This window comes from Lepidochelys olivacea, assembly GCF_965140295.1.
Source record: "Lepidochelys olivacea isolate rLepOli2 genome assembly, chromosome: 12".
In the NCBI taxonomy this organism is placed as follows: domain Eukaryota; kingdom Metazoa; phylum Chordata; order Testudines; family Cheloniidae; genus Lepidochelys; species Lepidochelys olivacea.
The window spans coordinates 24,916,596-24,941,688 of NC_140422.1; the positions used below are offsets into that span (position 1 = coordinate 24,916,596).

The 25,093-nt window shown below is 43.2% G+C and overlaps 1 protein-coding gene across 1 annotated transcript in view; it reads right to left on the reverse strand.

Annotated features, from left to right (window-relative positions):
• The window catches only part of WTIP (WT1 interacting protein), a 114,042-nt gene that overhangs the window by 32,104 nt on the left and 56,845 nt on the right, over window positions 1-25,093 (reverse strand). The window contains exon 3 of the mRNA XM_084644242.1: window positions 123-190. Within this exon, the coding sequence (XP_084500368.1) occupies window positions 123-190 (68 nt within the window). The remainder of the gene's footprint in view (window positions 1-122; window positions 191-25,093) is intronic.

The following is a 25,093-nucleotide window of genomic DNA, read 5'->3' on the forward strand; positions in this document are numbered from 1 at the left end:
GGGACAGGCTGAAAGGCTAACTGGTCTCACGCTACACATCAGCCGGCACAAAACACCACCACCACCACCACCGTTTACTTTAAAAACAAGCAAACAGAAGAAAGGCCTGAAATCTTACTTACTAGGAAGTCTTCTTCACAGTACACTTTACCATTGACATTGTAGAAGGCTTTTCCTCGCAGTCTTCTCCCTGTTAGTAAAATATTTTACTGTCAGAGTCTTGTACTCCATTTCCATAGCAAAAGTCTCCAATATGAATTTTTTTTTTAAACAGATGATGCACTGAACACCATCCAGAATGATATGCTCAACATTTGACCTCAGGGCCACTCCCTCCCCATTATTTCACTTTTCTAATTTGCATTATTAGTTAATATTTATATTACAATAGTACCCCGTACTCAGTGGGGATTGGAGTCCTATTGTGCTAGGCACTCTACAAACACAGAAACGAGACAATCCTTGGCTGTAAGGGTCACACCGCTTGAATGCTTGTTTTCTTAAAGAACAGTTATTGTCCAAAAAGTATGAAATAAATGTCATGTTCTTACATAACATCTCCAGACCCAATTGCATCTGCTAATGCTGCTGACAAAAACTGCTTGTGTAAAATCCACTGGTGAGTGTATGTTATGGGTCCCTTGCTGTGCCAATCCACAGAGGATATGAGTTGCTAGAGACACATACTAGAAACTTGTGGCTCTTTAGCTCAAGCTGTAGTAGCTTTTACTTTTAGTTTTGAAGTTCCGGGTTCAATCCCTAGTATGGCAGCCATCACATTTGTTCTTGTTATCATGTCAGTGACGATACATCTAACAGAGTGAACTGGATTGTAGTCTGGGTTGTTCATCAACAAAATTGACAGCTAACTTTTAACTGCAGGATCTTTATTAGTGGTCGTGGAACCCAGCTTGACTTTCAGATCCCAGTATAAGAAATTAGAAACAAAAGCATCTTAACTTTTTTCTAATTGTAAATTGAGAACATTTTATTAACACCCGCAAGCACCTTAAACTGGCAATATGCTCAGGTGATGGAGGGGGGAAACAGATCTCAGTTTCAACCTTTGAGCGCTTACTATATTATGAGTAGCAGTTTAATTGTATTTATAACATGTGTGTTCATCATATAAACTCTGGACCTCTTTACAGTTTAAAAATATAGGACAGGCTCCAGATTAATCTCAACAAACACTGTGATATACAGGAACTCAGACACGCCACAACCAACCAGTCACTGAGACACAAAGGGTCTGAGTCTCCTCTCTCTTTTATACTGGCATATATCAGGAGTTATTTCAGTGTCAAACCCAGTGTGCGTAAGAGAAGAATCAGGCCAAAGGAGCCAAACTCTTCCTGTTATAACTCATCTCCTGTCCACTGAACTTTGTTCATCTCCAGGGATTTAACTGGCCCAAGCTACCACCCATTCTGGTGTGCCCATCAAACCATTAAGAGGCAGCAGCGTGGGTGAAGAGATGGCAATATGCCCCGTTAAGGGCCACACACAAGAAGCCATTTGCAGTGCACAACAACTTGATTGAACCCACAGACCTCTGAACACCACAAAGGTACCCTATGCTTACAGGCCAATGATGATGCTCTTCAAATACACTAACTATATATACAGTGAAACTACTTTTATTGTGTAAAACATGCACTATTCCTCCCTGCACCCCAAAGGAACAAACTTGGATACTCACAGACCCAGAAAAAGAATAAGTTCCAGAGATGAGCTGCTCCACCATAAACCCTGGACTATCAGCCTCCAGTAGTTTAAATCTGAGGGCTGTGTGCTGGTGAGCCAGCTAGCAGAATGCACTTGGGAGGGGGGCCGAGAGAAATCTTTACAGTTTCTCTAAACAACATTGAGGAAAATGTGATTAATTTTAAATGCTTAAAAATGTCTTTTAGAGCTGCTGTGGTCTGACCATGGGAACCTGTGTGTGGCACGGAGACGTTTGGACCGGAGCTGACACTTTTGGGTAATCACAGGCTGTATGTGGTTGGCTGGAGGTTTGTTGGCATAGCCAAGGGAAATGTTTCCTTTCAATACAAATTTCTGAAGTGTAGCTCTCACAAGCTGCTGTCTCTTGGTGCTATTGGTAGGTGGACACTCGTGTTTAAAGTCTCTTCTGTAAAACGGGTCCATTCATGGAAACAAGTCATTGCGCTATCTGACTGACTTATACACCTTCAGCCAGACTACTCTTCAGTAGATAGACCCGCAAGAGGACCATTGACACAAGTATTAAGGGACAGTTTTTCAAAGCAGTGTATGTGTTAAACTGTGCACACTGTTGCTGCACCTGATTCTGCCTGCATGCACAAAGCCAGGCTCTTGACTGAGTGCAGTTCCTCATTCTGCATGTGTGTGTGCATTCAAATGACCTTCGACAATTCGGTTCTCAACGTGAACTGACTCCTATAGGTCCTCACTCAAAATGAAACCTGCAGCAGATATACTGTGGTGTTTGGCAGGCAGCACTTTGGAAGATTACCACTATGAGGACACAGCCCAGTAGCCTGAGTCACAGCAATAGGCTCTTTAGAGCAGTCTTACCTATTGGTTAGCCTTCCTTGTGCTCATCTGAAATTTAACCCTGTAGTGACTGTGTGCCATGTAAGTGGTGAACATGCTGCCTCTTGGGGGTGTGGCCCAGGTGTAAGAGCTGTCCTTCTCTCCCTATGTCACCTCCCACAACTCTCCCCTCTCTGTGATCTTTGTCTTCTCCCCGTTTAGCTTCATCTTAGCTGTTGTAACCCTCCAACCTGCCTCGCTGCTCTGCTTGCAGAGCTGCCTCCCAGATACCTCTCCCCTGCGTGTCCTCCCCACCGCCCAGAGCTTTGCCATTCCCTGAAACCTGCTTCTTATCCCTGCCCTCAGAAGCCAGGGCACAGCTGTCACTGCTCGCCCTCCTTCTCTATTCCACGCCTCCTCCAGCAGCCGGATCCAGGCTGGAACCCTCCTTCCACCCTACCTGACCCCTCGAGATGGAGCCCTAATTCCTGCTCCTCATCCCATCAGTTGTTGCCCCCTTCTTCCTTCGGGGCAGCATCGCCAATCCAGTTGACCGTCCCATAGCCCACTCGCAAAATTCAGTTTATCTAAGTGCATTCGCCCTCCAGAGACAAAAGACCCAAATCACTGCAACCACTCAGGCTCCAGTCACCTGTAACCTGCCTTAGAAACTTCTTCAGGCCAATGTGCATCTGCTTGCTTTGTGTAAAGGGGACCGTACCCTACATGTGTCACCATCTGCCAAGGCAAGGATCTCAGCCAATCACAGATCAGCCACATTTCACCTTATCGCCTTGTAAATGGCACACAAATCTGTGCTGACAGGACACAGCTCTACATGAGCAGCTGCCTTACTCCTTTCCAGGCAACTCCTTCTCTCACATCCCTACCACCCACCCTGACCATTACTCACCTGAGTCCTGAGCTCAGCCTGAAGTCAGTGAACAAGGAGGCACCGGTCACATCCCATTCCCCCTCCCCTGCTTTCAAAACCACACAAAGCGTGACAAAAATGATTTTTGTGGTAACATGAAACTCTGTTTCGCTTGCATCTTTAATCACCGGGTAAAGCTCTTTACTGCCGCATATGCTGTACTCCTCTGCCATCCATATTATCCCTTAATCACACAAGCCACTGGGATCCAGGCAACATCAAAGGCTGGTTTCCATGGGTCTCCTGAAGTGTCACTCTGGCTCATTCTAAAAGTGTTTTTTCCAGTCCTCTGCCTTGCCCCTAAACACATGTGGCTTGTGCCAGCTTGTAGACGAGTTACACCCACTGTGGGCCCAGGCTTGTCTGCCCAGACTCTGTTACCCAGTTCAGAGCCAAGTGGCAGTCACAGATCTAAAACCAAAAAAAAGAGCTCCTGTGTGGTTCTTGACACTGTGACATGGTTGTGCACACCCTCAGTTTCAGAGCGGGCGGGCGTAAGTACCTGCCACTTACCATCTGAGAGCAAGTAGGAATAAAGTGGCCTCACTATGGCCAGGAGCTTCTGCTTGTCCACTAAGTAACATTCCCATGTTATACACAATGATACCCAACCTGTGAGTCGGTGCAGAAAACTCATATTACTATTTTAAATGGTAATTCTCTCTCTCCTTCTCGCCCCCCTTCACCCATAGTCACTGTCACCAGCAGCCCCGGCAATGAAGTGCCAAATCCTGGACTCTAGCCTGATGTGATCTCTGCAGGGAAAAGCATCCTCGCCCTAGGCCAGGGCAGCCATGGCAGCCTCATGGTGCACAGTCGAAATGGTGTCAGGGAGAATGGCGCTGATCCACAGGCCCTGCCCTGTACTCCAAAGTGCCTTGCATCCTGGGATACAGGAAGCCCTGCAGAGCACAACTCCATGGAGAGTCCCCAAAGCCAACCCCAATTTTTTCCATAGCAAGGCACAACTGAAGCAGTTCCATTGTGTCAGGACTCCCCAGGACTGCAGAGAAGGGAGCACAACGTGGCCCAGAGCAAATTGAGCCCCAAAGCCCTCAATTGACTGACAGCCGGTCGCCCTGTGAAATAATATAGCTTCAGCAAACCAGAGCACAGGAAAACTCTATTATTAGTGGCTCGCCACTGTGTGGTAGTTTTCACCAACTGTACAACATGCAACCCCCTGCAGCCTGATTAGACACTGCTCTCAGAAGTTACCATTCCATATGCCCACAACAAAGATGGCCACCTCAACCTCCCCTTTGATGTAATACAACATGTCAATTTCTGAACATGATTTTAACTCACACTTTTATATAGCACCTTGTATCCAGAGATCTCACAGTGCTTTACAAATGAAAGCAAACATGATAATTCCTATTTTACAGATGGGAAAACTGAGGCACAGAGAGACAAAGCGACTTGTGTTAGCTCACATAACATATCAATAGCATAATGCTTCCTCACCTGGCAACTAGTATTCTTAATAATAATTAATAAGCCTAACAAGACTTTTACCTTGGAGGAGTTTATTTGGTCAAGGATAATACAATCCTTGTATTATCCAAACACCACAAACTCCTACAGAACTTTGGTCTCTACATATGTGTTTCAGAAAAATAAGCAATGATGTGCATTCCATTCACTGTACTGAATAACTGAATTCAGTATAATTAAGCTCCAAACCCTCCACTATTGTTGACCAGCTATTGAATACCCAAAAAATTATTATAGTTACTGCTCAGCCAGTTAGAGTGAGTAAAAGCCAATACCTATTGGTCCAAAAAATAGCTGCTAAGTTTCCCCTTCTAACAACTATATCTGTGTACCCCACTGCCGGCTACTGTCCTCTTTTGCAGCGTATTGTAACCACTTTCTAAAAGTCAGAGACTGACAAAACCAGAAGCAACATGCAGATAGATCACTAAATCAGTTATAATAAATGGCCTGGCCTAGAGTCAGTCCATAGATGCTTGTGGGACTTTTTGTACCATCACTGCAGTTGTGTTTCATAAACACTGTGCTTCCTTCCTTCCTTCTTCTGTGGTTAGCTGGAGAGAGACCCTGGCACGTCTGCCTTGTCTGACCAGTTTTCAACAGCACAGAGGAAGTGACTCTCAGTTTCACACCTGCCTGGTACCAGAAAAACAACAGGTCAGCCTGGGACACAGCCTGTTTGTAGCTCAGGTAGGCATACCTGTGGTCGCTTTAATCTCACTAGCATGGGTAAGAACATCAGCATAGATGTGGTGGCACGGGCTTTATTGCAGGCCATCTACCAGAGTACAAGCTGCCAGGGTGCTTGGATGTGCAGTCTGATCGTTAGCAGGTGCTGAAGCCTGAGCCACCTTATCTACACTACCATTGTTACCTGTGCCAGTTTGATTAAAGTTAGTGTGGCTGTGCGCACGCACACACATACGTTCACTTGCAGTGCACACTTACCCAAAGAGACTGCCTATACGATTATCCACCGTTGACACTGGCTGTCCACCCCTGCCTTCCCCACACCTCAGCTGGTGTTGACAACAGTCAAACTGTTAGCAGAGATGAAGTGAGCTGTAGCTCACGAAAGCTCATGCTCAAATAAATTGGTTAGTCTCTAAGGTGCCACAAGTCCTCCTTTTTTTAATACCGTTACAGAAAGCATGATCTAGACCTAATGAAACAAAATATGATTGAGGCCTGGTCGCAGTAGATCTCAATGAAGCTTTTTATAACTGCTGAAAATTGTCCAGTCCCCTCCATGCTAGTAGCTAAAGCATTTTCAGTGCCATTTAGGACGGGAAAACCTGTTATCAGCAATGCGCTAGTTGTTCGATGTAGATGTAAAGTTGCCTTTATTAAGTCACAAACTCTTAGGCCACATCTACATTAGCACTTATGATGGCAAAACTTCTATTGCTCAGGGATGTGAAAAACACCCACCCCCCTGAGTGACATACGTTTTGCCAGCATAAGCACTCATGTGCACAGCACTATGTCAGCAGGAGACACTCTCCTGCCGACACAGCTATCCCTGCTTGTTGAAAGCTCTCTTCCGTTGGCAAAACGCAGCGATGTGAGCGCTCTTACAGCGCTCTGCTGTAAGCTTGTAAGTGTCGACATGGCCTTAGTGGGGAAGGTTCTGATCTCAGTTACATGGGTATGGGTGTAACTGAAATCAGAATTTGTCCCAGCAACTCAACCTCTCCTTCTGTGAAATGGGGGTAGTAATAGCTCCCTGGGTGACACGGCTGTTATTAGCCTAATTACTATTTGTAGAGTGCTTTGAAGTTAAAAAGTGCCAAATATTATTATAATGTGTGTAAAATTCTTTCATGAGTAAAAACATGCACGCTTTGGGAATTAGAATGGACTAGTATCATATTATGAGTGAGATCATATGAAAAGCCTGTATTATATGCCTGACTAATGTTGGTTAAGAACATACCACTATTTCCATATAATGGGAATGTCATGCATCTAAACTTCAGCCCCCAGGACAACACATGACACACCTCCAAGACTGTCTGTCCATTTGGAAGAAAATACATGGCGACACTCCTCACAATCACAATCTTGTTGTGTGGAACAAGAAGCCTATATTTTGCTCAGAAAATCTAATTAGCACATCTTGGTGTGATGAACAGTCAGAAGTCAGATGTGGGTACATCATTTCCTGAGGTGAGAACAGCTCCCTAATTAAAGCAAATCTGATTATAAATGTCTCAGTTGTTAAGGTTACCAACCTGGACTATTATGTAGAAAGTGAAATCCTCACCTCTCATTCCTGTTGTCTGAAGGTACAATATAAGGAATACTCTTGCGTGGGTCTGTGCACAAAGCTGGTGGAGAGCTCCCTGAACCTAAAGTTCTAATACCATTTCTCCAGAAGAGGGCATCATGCATTCCCTTAGTCACCCAGGGAGCTTCTGCACTGTCAGCAATAAGAAAAGAGCCGACACACAGAAGTGCTAGGGAGAGCTGTGGCTTCTCTCTTGCAACAGCTGCTATGCCCCGTTGCAACTAATGACCAGAAATATAGAGTGGGATTTCTCAAAGCACTCAACACTGGTCCAACTCTGCTTCCACTGAAGTCAATGGCTGAATGGAAGCAGAGGAATGCCTATACTGAGCACTTTGGAAATTGCACCTATAAACTAGGAGTCCCTGCTAGAAGAGCATGAATATAACCATGGTGTCCTATTATAACTGACTCCTCTGGAGAACATGAGACACTGATGCAAGATATAATGATGCATTTTTAGTAGGCATCCTTTCCACTATTAGTTTTATGTTATAATTTCCACTTCACTAGACATGGAATTACCACACCTCTCTGAGGGATACAACCACTAAGAGTTCTGATTCATGACTCACAAGGCTTCCCAGGCACACAGTAATTCCTGGTTTCTCATGCCTGACTGATAAATGAATTGTGCATATTTGTTTTATTGAGCAATGTTAACAGCTTAAGATGTCATCTTTGTAATGAATGATGTTAGGACAGCATCATTATATAGGTTACATACTAGCATTTGCATTTGGTGACATCTGAAGGTTTGCATGCTAACCTGACCATGTAAACATACACACACAGCCAAGTTGCAGCAGCAGAGAATTGACTATATTGCATCTGACTCAAAAGAGGGAAGCAAAGCTCTGGAGCTCTGCACACTGACTTTGGACTACACTCATAGCAGCACATAGGCTGAGTCCAATTTAAGGTTCTATTAGCATTTCCATTATAAACTTGGGACCAGATTCTTTGCTGCCCCTCCTGGGAGACTCAGCCCAGAAGGCACAGCCCAGGAGGAGGTGCCAACCTTTGTGCCCAAATGCCCCTTGGCATTAGTATAGGGCTGCTCTAACTTAAAACAGCCTTACCTCTGCAGGGCAGGATCCCTGAAGCACTGAGCACTACAAACAGGCTTCTTTCTGCCCTGCTCACTATGCTGCAGCCATCATGGGAAAACAGTAAATTGGCCCTGTGCTGCCCCTGTGCCAGGGGAATTCTTCCCCGGTCCACTGTGTCTCCTTTAGACTCCTACACAATATCAGAATAGCATATGGGCTCAGCCTCGGCACCAGGATTGGTGCCTTAGATTGTGAGCTCTTTGACACAGGGACTATATCTTTACTTGCTATGTAAGGCATCATGCATTCCTATGGTACCAGTCCTGCCAACCCCAAGTATTCAAAAATCATGAGTAAGACCTCAAAATCACTGGCTTAAAAACATGAGACTTTTAGAAATAATAAATGTTGGGTATTTTTTATTCGGCTTCAGGTTTAGGGTCACATTTTCAATCTTTTCCCTTCATCCCTGCGGGCTAGAAAGCTACTTTAAAAAAGAAATGGAAGCGGAGATTCTCAGGTAATCACAAGAGCTGGGACCTTATGTAAAACTCCAAATACCACATATAATAAAAAACAAATAGTTGGCAATACTAATTATTAAATAACAACAACAAACCCATCAATATCAAGGGATCTGTTCCTCATCTCTAAATTTACCCTAGGATAAAACTTAGTAGATGAGTCTCATCTAGGAGGCCCGCTTTCTTTTACTGTCTTAAGAAAAGAACAATTCGCCCTGTGTGTAAAATTACAGAAGTGCCAAAAGGAAACAAAAAGATTCAAAATCTTTTTGAGTTTCTCCTAAACTCACCTGTGGGTTTGTGGCCTACACATCCACATTCCTCCCTCTGGGCTTAGCTGTGGACATCTGCCATGGAGATTTTCTGTAGGGGCCGGGGGGAGGAAGACTCTCCACTGTTTTACCCCATGCCACTCATAGGGAGCTATAAACCTGCTTTGGGCCCTTTTGCACTCATATGACTTATTAACCTTGGGAGGCACACTCAGTCCCCCTGCAGAGGACCGGCACAAGACCCAGTAGCAATATGAGTGCTGCTTTACAGGGGTGGCGGCAAAGCAGGGAGAATTATAAGGATCCAGTGGGTCAAATAAACCAACAAACAAACCCCATATTGGGGCATGGAAGGGCAACAGCAAGGGTTAGCCTAGCTCATAGCCTGCACTGCAATCACAGTGCCTCTATGGGTGTCCCTTCCCTTCCCCCTGCCCCCCAGTCTCCCAGTCACCAAGCTTAATCGCTCGGGCTTTGTGCAGGGAAGGGTGAATTTCTAGGGCTTTTGATTATTTCAGGAAAGAAAAAAAAATCAGTGCCAAATTCCTTTGAAAAGAAGATATTGCATGTTGGCAGAAGCCATTTTTCACAGGCTTCAGCAGTTTGAAATTTGAAACACTGAGAAGTGGCTACTGTGGATGTGCTGTTTTCTTCTTTCCAAAGAAATCTGGCACAGAATTTTACTCCCCTGTTTTAGGACCCAATCCTGCATTCCTTTCACACCCAGACTCCCACTGATCTCAGGGAATGCAGGATCGGATCCTAAATGTGTGCTTCAAGTATGTAGTAGTCCCTCATGGTTACGATCTATTGAGCAGCAACACACAAGTGAAAACCCATTTGGAATTGCAGGCTCATCTGATGGGCCAGAATGGTTGTAATGATCTTTCATTATTTCAGGGGAAATGCCTGGCGTGTGTATACACACAGAGTCACACATTTTTCTGGATCCAGACTGAAGGAATGCCACCTGCCCCAAGCATCAAGATGCAGCAAAATATTTCAGAGCTCTGCCCTGATGTCGAATAAAGAAGGAACTAAATGTAACTTTGCTATTTAGAAAACAAAACCCAGCGTACGAGCAACTGTATCCCATGCTTAGTTTTACAGAGAACTTTTGTAAAGCCCTTTTAAAACAACAACCCACTGAGTTGATTAAGACAAAACAATGTCTGACGTTGCTATTTTTGAGGCTGCTGTATATTAAGTTACTAGGCTATTACGATGCAAATCTCAAATGTACAAGCTCCTTACTTGGCCATAAACACAAAGCAGTGTACATTGTCTTTTCAGAAGAAAAGGTTTGCTGCTAAAATAGCAGAAGCCCTACGTAAATAAGCAACATTCTTTCTGCCTGAGGTCACTGACTTGCCCTATTCAATTTCAGCCGAGTCTGGGATTTGACAATCTAAGCAGGGGAGAGGCCCTTTCCTTTTTTTCAAAAGAATGCTGGGATTTTATTTGAAATTTAAACTCTTGCAAACAAAAGGTGGCATCGAATGCTAGAGGCCTGTGAAGGTGGAGTACAGGATGTGTATTGTTTTCTCCCTTTACATAGATTCTTTCAGGAAAGAGCATTCAGAGCCTGTGAACAAATTCTAATAAAATATTATCAGGGAGATAGAAAAAGTAGGATTTTTTAAAAAAAATATTCATGCAGGGCGATCAAAGCAAACATTTTCAAGTTATAATATTAAATAATGTTTTTTTAAATTCTGAATTTAATGTACCCAAATTTTTAGACTGCTACCTATAATTAACATTATTATTTTAATGTGTCTTTGGATCAGAAATGCAGATTAATTTTGATTTTGTGGTTGTACAGCTATTACAAAATCAAGATTCATTTTGTATCTCTACATCAAGCCAGTCTACCTTAGCAGGTCAAAAGTTTTTATCTAGGCTCTCTATCTGTCTGTCCATTTGTAGTTTGTCCACACTATGGGATCTGGATGCAAACAGAAGTATAAAATTCTTTAGAACAAAATTCAACGTATGGCCTGTTGGCCTAACTGTCCATTGCTCTGCACTGCGTGTGGTCATTTCCATCCATGCAAAGTGATTGCAAACTTCTACGACAAGAAAATGATTGTGTTCCACGCCCATTTTGCAGGGGTCTACAGGAGTCTACATCGGCGCAGATCTGTAGCCAGCAGAAATGGTCATAGCTCTGCTGACGTTAATGGAGCCATGACAATGTACACCTGCTGAGGAGCTCCCCCAAGGCAGATCTTGTCTTCACTCGGAAAAAGCTGTGTTCTTACCATGTGTTAGCTAGCGCATGGTACAATCCAAGTGGAGACCAGGGGGCTGTAGTATTAACACATTACCAGGTCAAGGTGTCAACCAGATGCTCCCACCAATATTTCCCTTGATGTGCTAACATTTTAAAACAACAACCGGTCTCGTCTTCACTAGGATTTTACCTCCTGCTAGTGATCACAATGTAATTAGGCCAAGTCAAACCGTGATGGGCGGTATCGTGTTCACTTCGCCTAGCTACATCGTGGTAAAAACTGCCTGCACGTTGTCTCCACTAGGATCATACAGCAAGACAGCGCTCACGCATTGGTTATCTTACTGTAAAAGCCCACCGTTTTTTGGCAGTGCAGACAGAGCCGTAAGTACATTGTTTGCTTTAGTGTGGAATTCTCTCCCTTTCCTACGCTCCAGTCACGTTATTAAACCAATGTAACGCAATGCTATTGGGACAAGAAGGGACTCTGTGGCCCTTAGGTGGGGAAAGAATGTTGTTATAGGTACATTGTGAACCCAGGAGACATTTTCAATCTTTCTTGCAATGTGAGAAGCTGAAAATTTGGCAGATGTTTCCTTTCTCTCCTTCTTATCTATTTATCTAGTCTATTCTACCCTTTGTTTCCAGGGAAGGACATAAATTATTTCCATGGATCTTAAACGGAAGAACTTATATTGAAAAAGAATTTATAAAATTTAAGTCAAGCATGTGTTTTAAAACTGAGAAGTAACAGCTTGAGTTGCTTTAATAGCTATTTATTTTATCTATATACCCCACTATAAACTAGTAAGGGGATACACTGGCTGAGAAAGGAAAAAAAAACAAACAAAAAAGCCCCAAACGATAGTTCAGTTCAGGTCCCTTTCCACAGGGCTAGCTTTATTAATAACACAGAAGATTAAAACAAAGGCAAAGCGAGTCAGAACACTTGGTAACAACCACCACAGCCTTTTCCAGCATTCAGCAAGCTGGGAGAGGATACTCCTACCCCCCTAGGAAGCTCCCACTACAGCAGCTTTCCCTTTGCTTCATAGCCCTACCCCATCACCCATGTGACAGGCGGGGAATCTGGGCTTTCTGTGTAACCCGTTACATGCTGGAGTTTAAGGGGTTGTCTTATACATTGCCACCACCCAACATCTGAGTGCATGTTGATTTTATATAACGAATACATACAAAATCAATCTGGTGCTTTTCCAGCCTGCCAGACTCAGGAAATAAAACTCTGCCTCACCTCCCAACCTCCTTGCTCCCATTGAAAATGCCCTGTCACCAGCCCCCTCCATTTAACATGGGGGCTCTTAGTTCAAGCACATCGGCTGATCGCAGCTGCTGTAGTGTCCTAGAGGGATAAGCCAGGACCCAAACTATTTAGAGTTTTATAAGTCAAAGTCAACACCTTGAACTGCACATGGAAACGAACTGGACGCAGACCTGAAGTGGAAGCCCATGTAAACTACAGAGCACAAATGTAACCATTATTTGTTTTGCAATAGTACCTTGGAGCTTCAGTCAGGAGTCTTGCTAGACACTATGCAGACAGACCCTGAAAAGTAACCTCCACCCCAAAGAGTTTATACTCCATGTATGTGCTCCCTGTGGGGAATATTGCTAAATAAGGGGACCACTGAATTCTGCACTAGCTGAAGTTTCCAAGTGGCCTTCACATACAGTTTACTGCTATAATCCACCTGCAAAGTGACTATTGCAGTAGGTCTCTATCCAAAGGAAAAGACTGCAACCTTCTAGTCAAGCGCTCTTGGTCCCTGCTTGCTATTTGAATAACCAGAATCAGATGGGGAGCCAACACAGCCTCATGTTGCAAACTCTCTCAGCTGAGGGGGCTCCCGCATTGCCTCCAGTTCCTTCCCCAGCCTATTAACATCACCTCTCCGTCACTTAAGTTAGCCTCAAACTAGCTAGCCCTCAGCACAACTGAGCTCTTGTCTAGACAATGACAGATCTGATGAAATAAAGACAAGGAGCAGAGTGTGACCTGCATACTCTGTACGCTGAAGGCTCTGCACCCCATACCACCTCACTCTCTCTGCTAATGTTTCATATACACACTGTGCACACAGGATGGACAAGACCGAATCTTGTGGCAAGCTGCAACAGAGATTCCTGAAGGCAATTGCCCAAAACTACCCTCTGAGTCCTCTAAGACAAGAACAGATCTGCACAAGAAAAAGCTTGCTTTTTTTCCTGCCAGCAAACGAACGTGCATCAACTCCTCACCGTCAGTGGCATCAAAAGATGCTGCTGACAAATCTAAATGAATCAGTATGGACACTTTATCTGAGTCATATCCAGAAAGAGATCCTCAGCCAGTACAGTCCCTGTGCCGTATCCATGTGTAAAACCAAATAGGAAGAGGTCACCCATGTCTGAAGACCCGAGGTGCGGCCAGAGTTGTGCCACTGTCTCAATACTGAATTCTCATTTCCACAACAGTGGAACATCAGCAACAAGACAATGATGCTGAGATTCGCAAGCAGTAGCCCAGCCATTATTTCATTAAATGATGGAAACCCTTTCCCATCCTGAAAGGAGGTATTGACAATCTCCAGCAACAACAGACCTAATGATGCCCGGCTGCACTTTGCCAGTCACTGACTTGGGACTACAGCTGTGAGTTAGACCCAAGCACCCCACACACTTCAGTGCGTGACACTCTTTGAAGCTCTGCATTTGTCCATTCCCATAGGCAAAGTTCTGCCACGATGGAGGATGGCGATCCTGGCCCAGTTTAAGAGGTCTTATCAACACAGCAGGTGGAAAGTTCTCAATAGTGTGAAATCCTCAACTCTGAATTTCAGCCGAGACATCCCAGATTCACCAGGCACTTTGTCACTCAGGCCAGTTGCTTTGATTCCCATAGTAAAGGCAAAGCAATTTTCTTTGCTTCTTATATACTCAGTCCTTCAAAAATTCTTTATCTTGCAATTGGTCAGATTCAGACTAACTTCCACCACCAGCCTCCCAGCCACCTTCCCACTCCCTTCATCTGTCGGGAGCCATCTGTATACCATGGTGACATGGCAGAGTGAAGCAGAGGAAGAGGGGACACCACAGCAATAGCTGAGCACAAAAGGCCTTTGAGAATATTGATAGAGTGGTTTGTTAACCGAAAAGCATTCTCATTCAGACACATCTGAAACCGAAATGGTTAAGGAAGCTTAGGAAAGCTTCAACACCCTGATAAGCTTTTGAAATAGTATCACGATAGATAGTGGAACAGTAAAACAATGTACACATTTTCAAAAACACATATTCTTAGTTACAGAATATTTACTACTAAGTCAATTATTTATTACTAGTTTTCGGAAACAGACCGCAGTCTGCCAGCTCAGTGACAACAGAACAAACTCTTATTTTATTTACACTGGTGTAAAGCTGGAGTAACTCTCTTGAAGCCAGTGATGTTACTCCAGATTTATACTCATGTAAATGAGAGCAGAATCTGGCCTATGATCTTTGATATCTATCTGATCACCTTTTGTGTGTGTGTTTTGTTGTGGTCAAAAATGACTGACAACTATCTTAATTAAACATACTTTATGAGCAATGAAAAGAGAGTTGGAGCTTGCCAGGTCACCCAATGTTTTTTTTAATCAGGAAACTGTCCTCTAAAATGTACCATGCTCAAGTTTTGGTGAAAAAAAATGATCCAGTCTTCTCCACCTTTTTGGACGATATTCTGAGGTTATGTTAAAACTAAAATATATGCAACTTTCAAGACATAGAATAAAGAACTGCACTGGTAGGACTCTGATAGTATGCTCACTTCTTTTGGCACTCAAGTACAATAAGGATATTGTTTCTTTAATACTATTCTTTTCTTTAAGAAGTATGTGAGGTTTCAGCCAATTCTCCCTAACGATTAGTTCAGGATGAATGTACTTAACTCAGGATTCAGCTGGAAAGAACCCAAGTAGATGCAATCAATTTTCCACTAAATCCACTTCCTTCCTCTCTTCCCTACCCAGCATGAGCCATCAGCCCACCACTAGCTATAACCAGTCATGGGTGACTAAGACAATGAAAATCTCTGGATGTCTTTCAGCCTCTCTTATATCTAGTTTGGCCACTCCCTCTTGATTTTTTCCAGTTTCCATATTCTCTTATCCTATTCACTAGCCCAAACCAAAATTCAGATATTTTACAAAACTACAGTAGCCCACAAACACCACACCTAATGGTTATTATAAAATCATGGGGTCAATCATCAAAAAAATGTAGGGAATCAACTTTGTAAATTCTACTAATATTGGAGTATCTTCTACCTTTATATAGCAGATAGTAAATATACAATCAGCATAACATCTAAGGTTAGTCCAGTAAAAGATGTCAGTAACAGAGTTCTGTAGACACCAAACTGCTCTTAAAAATATGCTATCATGTTTTAATTTTATAAGCTGCTGGTGTGAATATGCTATTGCTGTGTTTTAATAGCTTCCCCCCCAAAAAAAAACCCCAAATAAATCTTAGTAAAGTAAGATTGCTGAGGCTCTCTCACAGAGCTCAAGTCCCCTTTGAGCCACACTGCCTGAAAGAAGAACATTTGTAAAGCCAGCAGATGATTTGCTACTAGTATTAACCCAGGGGTAATAAAAAATATATGTTTTTGACTCTTTTGAAAGTAAGGCTTAGAAAATATGATCTCTGGCTCTATTCTACACACCTTCTTGGGAGTCTAACTGGATGATCCCCCCCCTCCAAAAAGTGTGCAAATTCCCCTTCATTAAATAACTCACTGAAACAGCAAACTGAGTCCCTGTTGGCTATGTATTCTTTAAGCTACTTACCTTTTTTCTTCTGAGAAGACTGCTGTGCCGTTAATACTGATCCAGCAAATTGTTTCCATAGGTTTGATTTTACATTACTGCAGATCTTAAGGTCAGTAACCCACTGACTTTTTCAAAGAAATTATTTGGGCTATTTCCAGGCAGGAATTTCTCAGGGAACTCAGCTGGAAGAGCTACAGTACAGAATACCTAGGCAGTAAATTGAATTAAATGGTCATAGTCACATTACCATAACCAATTTGGTACTAAAAGGACAATTCTGTGTTAAAATTCATCGATTATCATTTAGACATAGCTATCAGTTATTAACAATTATTGTTATGAACTGCAAATCCATTCCTATTTTTGCAGGAGTGTTCACTTTAGATGCCCTTTGCTCTCTGCAGTATATGTCGAATTAAAAGGTCTAGCAGACCTTTTGCTGTTGGCTTTATTCTGCATACGTGCAGGACAAGTTTGAGTCACACACAACACTTGAGTTAGTGAAGACTTTAGAAGTCAGTAGACTAGCTGGTGATTTTATTTCTTCCTCCAGGAGACATCTGAAAACAGGTTCTTTGTTCCTTTCATCTACTCTCACTGTTTATTACCCACTTGAATTCAGAATCTTGCTAGTGGTATCACAATCATGTATTATCATTCATAATAATGTATTGTGCCCTAAGTTTACATGATGCCTGATAAAGAAAGTCTGTGCCCTTAAGACTTTACAATTTAAGATGGATAAGTAAAACAGGAGATGAACCCTGGCACGAAAGCCCAGAGAAGGGAGAGTGATGAAAATTTACTGGTGAGGAAAACAAGGAAGGAAATATTCCTGAAAGAAGTGAGTTTGAAGGAGAAAAGGAAGGAAGTGGGAGACTGTTCCAAGCACAGGATTTAAGGTACAAAGTGAAGAGTGCATGAAACGAACAAAAGGAGCAGTAACCTGAAAGGATAGCAAAGCGTGTACAGTGTGAGTGGGTGAGGTGGAAGAAACAGCACCTGAGATGTAGGTGAGGCCAAGACGATGTAGCGCCTTGAAGGGAAGGAGTATGTACTTGATGTGCAAAGTCTGAGGGAGACCATGGAAGAATGAAGGAAGGAGGGGGTGGGAGGGGCTGGCATGGTCAGAGTAGCAGGAGAGGAAATAATTTTCAGAGTAACCAGGTTGGAAGAGGATAAAAGTAGAACTTAATGAGAACATAAAACCTATTGGGCCAGATCCTCAGCTGCTGCATAGCTCCATTATGGTCTCATTGTACAGCTTTAAAGCCCCTGGTGCCTTGTATTCTTGACACTTCTGCCTTTCCCTGAGTTCAGAAAGTTACAACTTCCTGTGAGATGTCACTTCAATCATAGCACAGTTTTCCTCCGATGAAAAGAAGCCTCTTTAAAGGCCCTTGTAAAACGATGCTGTTATCAGCATGAGGCTATCCAAACCCCACTGCAGTCAGTGGCAAGGTTCCCTTCGTCTTCAGTGGGCTTTGGATCAGGACCTGAATCTCAGAACTTCAGGGCTTTTCTTTTTTAAAAATAATTGGAAGACTTTTAGTTAGAGCAGTAGTAGTAGTTACTGTCTTTGACTTCATGGCTTGTCCTCACCTACTGCCATCACTGACCCATGATGCTGAGGGCTCTCTGCATCTCTCTGGAGGTGCTCAGCACCTTGCAGGATTGAGCCCTACAGCGTTAAAGATACTATACCTCATTCTGCTCTTTGTGACACAATGGGGGCCTACAAGGATGTGGTGTCAACGCAGTCACACGTTTCACCTTTTTAGTTAGTAACAGAATTATTTGATTATTAATGCCCCATAGGTTAGTGGCTGAAAGTTTGAAATGAAATACCCGTGGCTCCCATGGAAGTTGGTGGCAATTTACATCTGAGTTAGGGCTGCAGGACAGGGGCCTCTATGTTGAGTATAAAGTGTATGGAATGTTTTTGCATAAAGAAAGCAGACCTGTGTGTCAACCAGTTGCTGAATTTCTGATTGTGCAAATGCTGCACACTAAGGAGCAGCTCCTGCATTCTAAGTTCGTCTCAAGATCAGTTGGAGTTTGGGGTATGCAAGGAATGCAGGATTAGGCGCAGAATTACTGCATTTTACATTCTAACATCCCTCTTCCCCTTTAAAAAAAATCTCTTTCTTCTAATTTATTTCAATTTTAAATAAGAAAGATTCTGACCAGGCTAATCTTGTGAGCTAGGAGATCCCAACAGCAAGATGACAGCTTTAGGATACAGCATATAAAGTTCATGTATTAGAGATCAGCTCCAGTGTGTTAGAATGCTTTCATCACACACAAAAGAACACTCATTTTTAGACATGCACAGATATTCCAGTGCAAATCACATTATCTGTGTCAGCTGCCAAAGCACATTGGCTGCGTTAAAGAAGACACACAGTTTTTGCTGACTGCCAAATGGACTCAGTAATGTATAGACCGAGTGGTACTGAATGAGATCTGGACATTGGCCATGGAGGAGTCTCTAATGAAAGCTGGGATGAAGTGGGGAGGTTTTCTGGAGGTTTGTTTTTAAATTTTATTTAATGTACTTAATTGATCACAGTGGGATTGTGTTTGGGGCATAAAGATTTAAAATTCCAATGTGCATCAAGCCAACATGATGCAACCTTTCCAATGCATCTATGTAGAAGGTTCACCCTAGTAAGACCAGGGGAGTTACTTAACTCAGTAGCACCTGACAGAAGTTTTCTTACCAGCATTAGCATAGTGTTCAACATCAAAATAAAACAGTTTTACTTCAAAACTACTCCTCTCACCGAGCTGAGTGGAATAGGCCTGTCTAGAGAGAACCCCACCATACAGCTTCAGTTCTGACTCTACTCTTTCAGAGCCTGTTCATGCTTCATTGAAGTCAGTGGGAGCTGGATCAGGCCTCTACTGAGCATGTGAGAAGTCAAGAGCCCAGTCTTGTTCCCAGTGAAGTCAAGCAAAGTTTTGCCACTGATTGCAATTGAACCACTATTTGACCCTAAGAAAAGACAAGTCTAAAAGGCCTTAGCGGAAGCTCTGGTTAGACGCAGGATTTTCAGGAAATGAGATAGTTACTTGAAGCAAAAAAAAAGGTTTTTTTGTTTTTTGTTTGGCTAAAATCAAATTTACCGACTTTCTTCCTGTCCTGTTGATTTCTGGGAGAGTGCATGTGTGTGTGTGTGTGTTAGGGGTGGGGTGGGGGTTGGTTTCCAATTTCTTTCTTACCTGGGCAACAGCCTGGCTAAAACTCACTAAGAAGTGAATGATGGGAAACAGTTCTGATCACTGGTAAATATCTCTGGAAAGTAACCTGCACAGAAGTCAGTTTTACCCAAACCAAATTGTATCCTAATCATTTTATAACGCTAAGTTTAGAGGTAAACAAAACATTCAATGCATGTTAAATACCAGGGGTCAACTGATGCACTTTCATGGGTGCCCAAGGACAGCCCACTGTAGTTATAATTGGCCAATCCTCCAGGGTCCTTTCATTTAAATGAGAAAGAATTTATGGCTGTTTATGTAGGCCTCATGCCAACCCTGTTTCTCTGATAAGCTACTCGGGTGCGTTTGTGTCTCACATCCGATTTAGAGTCCTATGGACATTGGAGACAGCATTCCTTGGATACTTAAATTAAAAACACAACCTTCAGCATGGACACAAGAATGAGAAAGTTATTCATGTGGCCCAGGCTCTAGGATCTCTGGGGAGTGGTGCTGGGAAAATAGTCTTTTGAAAACCTTACATTACTCTTCTTATTTAACGACATATAATCTTCAAGATAGTCTTTTATAAACTGTAAATGTTCCTTATTTGAGCAAATCATTATTTTCAATGGCATACTGCAGCAGCTGTAGGGTCCAGCTGACAGACACTGTGAATGCTCCCTCCAGATAAAATACATATATCTAGAATACAATAGTAATTATTACTAATAATGATTTACAAGACTTTGCACTTCTTTAGTTCTTCCATTTCAGCATCTCCAAGAGCTTTACAAATATTAATGAAATTAGCCTAATATCAACCATATGTAGTAGGTAAGAATTATTATTTCCATATGGACAAAATTGAGGCATAGCATTTAAGTGATTTGTTCAAGATTACACAGGAAGTCTGTAGCAGAGCTAAGAATAAAACCCACAATTTTGTGCTTTAACCCTTCTTAAATCAGAAGTCCATCAGTTCTGAGAATTTGCTGATATCCTCCACTGGAAAAAAAGTAGGCCTGTATGACAAAAAGCTGGGTGGGTCTTCATTTTCATGATATGTTCAGGGACAACTAACAACAGGCCTGCTTTCATGGTTTGATTTTATAAATGTAAAGAACCTTGCAAACTAAAGATCACTCAGTTTCCACCACCTTTTCCCCTTCTATCAGGTGACATTCTCCTTGAAATAAAATTCTTAAAGCAAGTGAAAAACAAAAAAAATACTTTCATGGGGAATGTCACCTGAAGTAAATGGGTTGGGAAACAGAATGACCTTTTGATTGTAAAGTTCTTTACATTTATACACTTAGACAGTAAACAAAGTCCTACTTTCCAATGGAGGGTCTGAGCAAGTTTTCAGGACCAGCAAGGCACCTCTCCCTTGCAGGAAACTTTGTAAAGGAAAAGCAGCATGATCTATTAGACAGGTACAGGGGGGTAGGACAGGTGGTAACACAAGCAGTTGCAAGAGGCATTGATGAGATGGGCAGGACAATATAAATAGGGGGCGTATCGGGAAAAGGATGACAGATCGTACAACAGAGTTTAACTTTATAGTAATCTACCGGCAGAGCTGCACAAAATACCTTACAGAGAGTATCAGTGTGAGGTGGGACTGATAGACTGCGAGTGACATAGGGCTCCGGGGGAGGGTGGGGTAGAGAAGTCCAGTTACTGCAGAGGGGGCAGCATAAGCAAAAGTGCAACTCCAACCATGAAAGGTTGTGGGAAGGGACAGAGAGGAGGTCAAGGTTGGAGACAGAAAGTAAACAGAGACCAGGAGCCAGAGTAAGTGGAAAAAGATCAGAAAAGGGTTGAGTTGAACAAGTTTGGAAAACAAGGAGGGCAGCTTGGTTAATGGGTAGAAGACCCTTAAGGTATCAAAGTTGGATGGTGACACAGTCTTGCTTCCTTGGGCAAGATAAGTCATGCTGCAGTATTCTGGAACTCTTAAAGTTAGAGAGTAGGGATTCAGAAAAAAACATAAAACTGGCAATTACAGTAGTCAAAATGGGAAATTAGGGCATAGTAAGAATTCAAACAATGCCAGGGTCAAGGTGAGGACAAATTCTGGCAATTTTGCATAGGCAGTGGGGTAAGCGGATTTACTGATGAGGCAGCTAAATTAAGGTCCAAGTTAAGGTAAGTTCTAGTGTACATTTGCAATGAGGAACAAAGAAGAATTTCTAAACAGAAACAGGACCAAACTCTATAAACTATTCTGTAGTAGAATAAGTATCAGCCAGAGTCAAAATAGGCAGAGACAGGGATCAGAGACCAAATCAAGGGAGACAAAGTTGGTGTCCTCTTCATGGAAGTTGTATCCAAGGTGGAAGGTGTATAAAGAAAAGAAGTGGGCCACGAACAAATCTTTGGAGCACTGCAGAGCAGAAATTATATAGGGAAGATGTCAGTACATCTGAATGGCGGGACAGAGGAGAGCCCAGAATTCATGCAATCTGATGGGGAGGGGAGTGTGGTGCCCAAAATTCATGCATTTAAGGAAAAGCCCCAAATGTATGAACTGGAATGTGTGTAAGAACTGAGCTTACGAGGGTGGGGGTGAGGACAGAATTGATTAATTAGTGTCAGGAGGAAGCACTGATTTACTGGGAAGATTGAACTGATTTTATCTGACCAGACAGAATTGATGAACTGGTATGTGTGAGAACAGGGATGATTCACTGGTGAGGGAGTACGGATGTCAATTAATTAGGAGTGGCTTCAGGAAGCCATGACCTTCTGGAGTGTGGCTATTTTACCCCCATGCTAATGCTTAGTCCTCAAAGGAGGAGGGGCTCAAGAACATTTGGAAACCCTTGCCTGAGACATTTTCTGGAACACATAGGGACAGATAATAGTACAAATTTAGAACAATAAAAATTACATGAAAGTCAAAATTTCCTGAGGCTGATCCTTCCCTTGTTAGTGTTTCTCTCCTCCTGACTTTTCCTGATTGTTTTTCCTTTCATTTTGTACCTTTTTTAATAGTTATTTTCATTATTGTCCTTTAATTTCCTATATTCTACATCCAAAACAACTATGTTAAAAGAATGTTAAAGATTGAAAATTCAAAGCACTCAAAAGTTAGGAAATGCCAGAATTCAGGGTGCCCATAATTATGGCTCATGGAAAATAAGAGATATGAACATTTATTGATTATGTCAACTGACTCGCTTCCATTCTCCTCTGGCTTATCTGCACCTCTTCCACTTTGAGAAGTGGATCGTCTCTCTGATTGCAGCATAGGAAAATGTTTTCTCTTTGAGAAACTGAGGTCTGTGTTACTATTTAGATCCAAGAAAAATATTTAGAACAAGAAAGAAAAAAAAAAAGAAAAAAAAGGATGAGTCATGAGAGAAGTGGGATTCAGACTAAGAGAAGCAAAGGCAGCACATACACCAGCAGCTACTAGGCGGACACGATGCTGACAGGACAATAAGAGGGTTTCAGCAGAGTTTATTGCCCCAGTTAACAAGAGGTGGTATTCCAAACACAAATTCTGCAAGGAAAATGATTAAATTCTCCACGGCATTTACCATAATTCTTAAAAATAAAAAGCAGAGGCAGAAATTTTGCTAATTATAGTATGTTTGTTTTTACTATAGGTCCTTGAGGCAATCAGTTCCACATTAGGAATACAAAAATACTGTGAGAGAAATAAAAATATGGGTATGTACCCAGAGAAAAGTTTCCATCATTAGCTGCTGAGCACCCCCCACCAATTAAAATAACCATCAAAGGCCAGGCATTTAATGCTGGAATAATTAATAGCAGAGCACAATTAATATCTTTCACAGAAACCAGGAGACAGAGAGCGTACCACCCACCAACTATTCATCACTTGCCTTCTGATAATGAAAAATAGGGACGGGAAGTGCTTTGCTTTTCCACTTTCCAGTAGTCTAGCTACCTAGAGACAACCTCTCACTGGGACTCTCTCTTCATTTCTGTGAACACTGATTGTTAATATAGCTACTGGAGACAAGAGATGCCATGCATTAAGATGTCCATCCAGTAAAGAAGAGCTTAACCACCTGCTTAACTTTAAGCACCTGAGGTACTCCATTGAAGACAAGGGCCTTGCCTAGACTAGGAAACTTAGTCATGTGTAAAAACATGCTAACTAATAGGTTTTAACTCACATGTTTTTAAACACTTATGAAGAGGGGGCTTAACACCTTTAAAAACATACTGGCTCATGGTGGCTGTCCCTGGGAGGTGGAAGGGGCATGACCAACAAGGCAGGTCAGTTACTTAAAACCAAGCATGTGCATAAGCGGTTTGCTGGGTCAGGGCACAGCTAAGAAAACAGAGGGGCACAAGGTCTGAGAAAGCAAGACTGCAAACTGTGCTGGGGTGCAGGAGATTTTTACCAGAATCTGTGTCTGTGTTGATCGTCTGAAACACTTAACACTTCCGCCCTCTCAAATCTACCTGTGTGTTGCAATATTCTTGCTTTTCCTAAAGCCAAAAATGATGTCAGATTAGCAATGGGTCATAGACCAAGGAAACATTTTGAAGTCAATGGGAGATTAAGGTACCCAGCACCATATAGGACAGGGGTGGGCAAACTTTTTGGTCTTAGGGCCACATCAGGCCAAAAACTGTACCGAAACTGTATGGAGGGCCGGGTAGGGAAGGCTGTGCCCCCTCAAGCAGCCTGGCCCCCACCCCCTATCTGCCCCCTCCCAATTCCCGCCCCCTGACTGCCCCCCTCAGAACCTCCAACCCATCCAACCCCTGCAGCTCCTTGTCCCCTGACCCCCCCTGACAGGCCCCCCGGGACCCTACCCTCTATCTAACCCCTACTGCTCCATATCCCCTGACTGCCCCACCCCATCCACACCCCCACCCCCTGACAGGCCCCCCGGGACTCCCACACCTGTCCAACACCCCCTGTTCCCCATCCATGCCCCAGAACCTCTGCCTCATCCAACCGCCCCCTACTCCCTGTCCCTTGACTGCCCCGTGGGACTCCCTGCCCCTTATCCAACCCCCCCACTCCCCGCCCCCTTACCATGTCGCTAAGAGCACCAGGACTGGCAGCCGTACCACGCAACCAGAGCCAGCCACGCTGCCGTGCTGCCTGGCAGGAGCTCGTAATCCCGCCACCCAGAGTGCTGGTGGCACAATGAGCTGAGGCCATGGGGGAGGCGGGAGAGCAGGGGAGCTGGCAGCAGGGGACTAACCTCCGCCGGCCAGGAGCTCAAGGGCCTTGCAGGAGGGTCCCGCGGGCCAGATGTGGCACATGGGCTGCAGTTTGCCCACCTCTGATATAGGAGGTGCTCAGCTGGGCTTTTCATTACTGGAGAGAGGCTTCAGTTCCTTTGCTGATATTAATTCATAATGGAACCATAAGGTAAGCGAACATAAATTACCTGCACCCCGCGGTTAGCATTACTATAGTATCTGTGTGTTCTGTTCTATAAAGATTTACAAAGCCTCAGAAAGACAAATCTGAGTGACTGGCTGATTGAGCGTCTAATGCAGTCAAAGCCAATTCTCACCTTCATTTCCTTTTTCCAGTCTATCTCACCAGGGTGCAATCAAAAGCAGGTCTAAAATGTGTTCTATTTTTCTGAACTCTGCCAACTACTTGTCCCATCCCCTCCAAGTGCAGAGAAGACAAGGGTTGAGCTTCATATTGACCTGGACCTAATCTATCGCTAAGAGGTTACTGTTTTACTAGCTGCCTCAGTGATTCTTCTTAGCTGAACTCACTCCCTTCCAAAATATTTAGC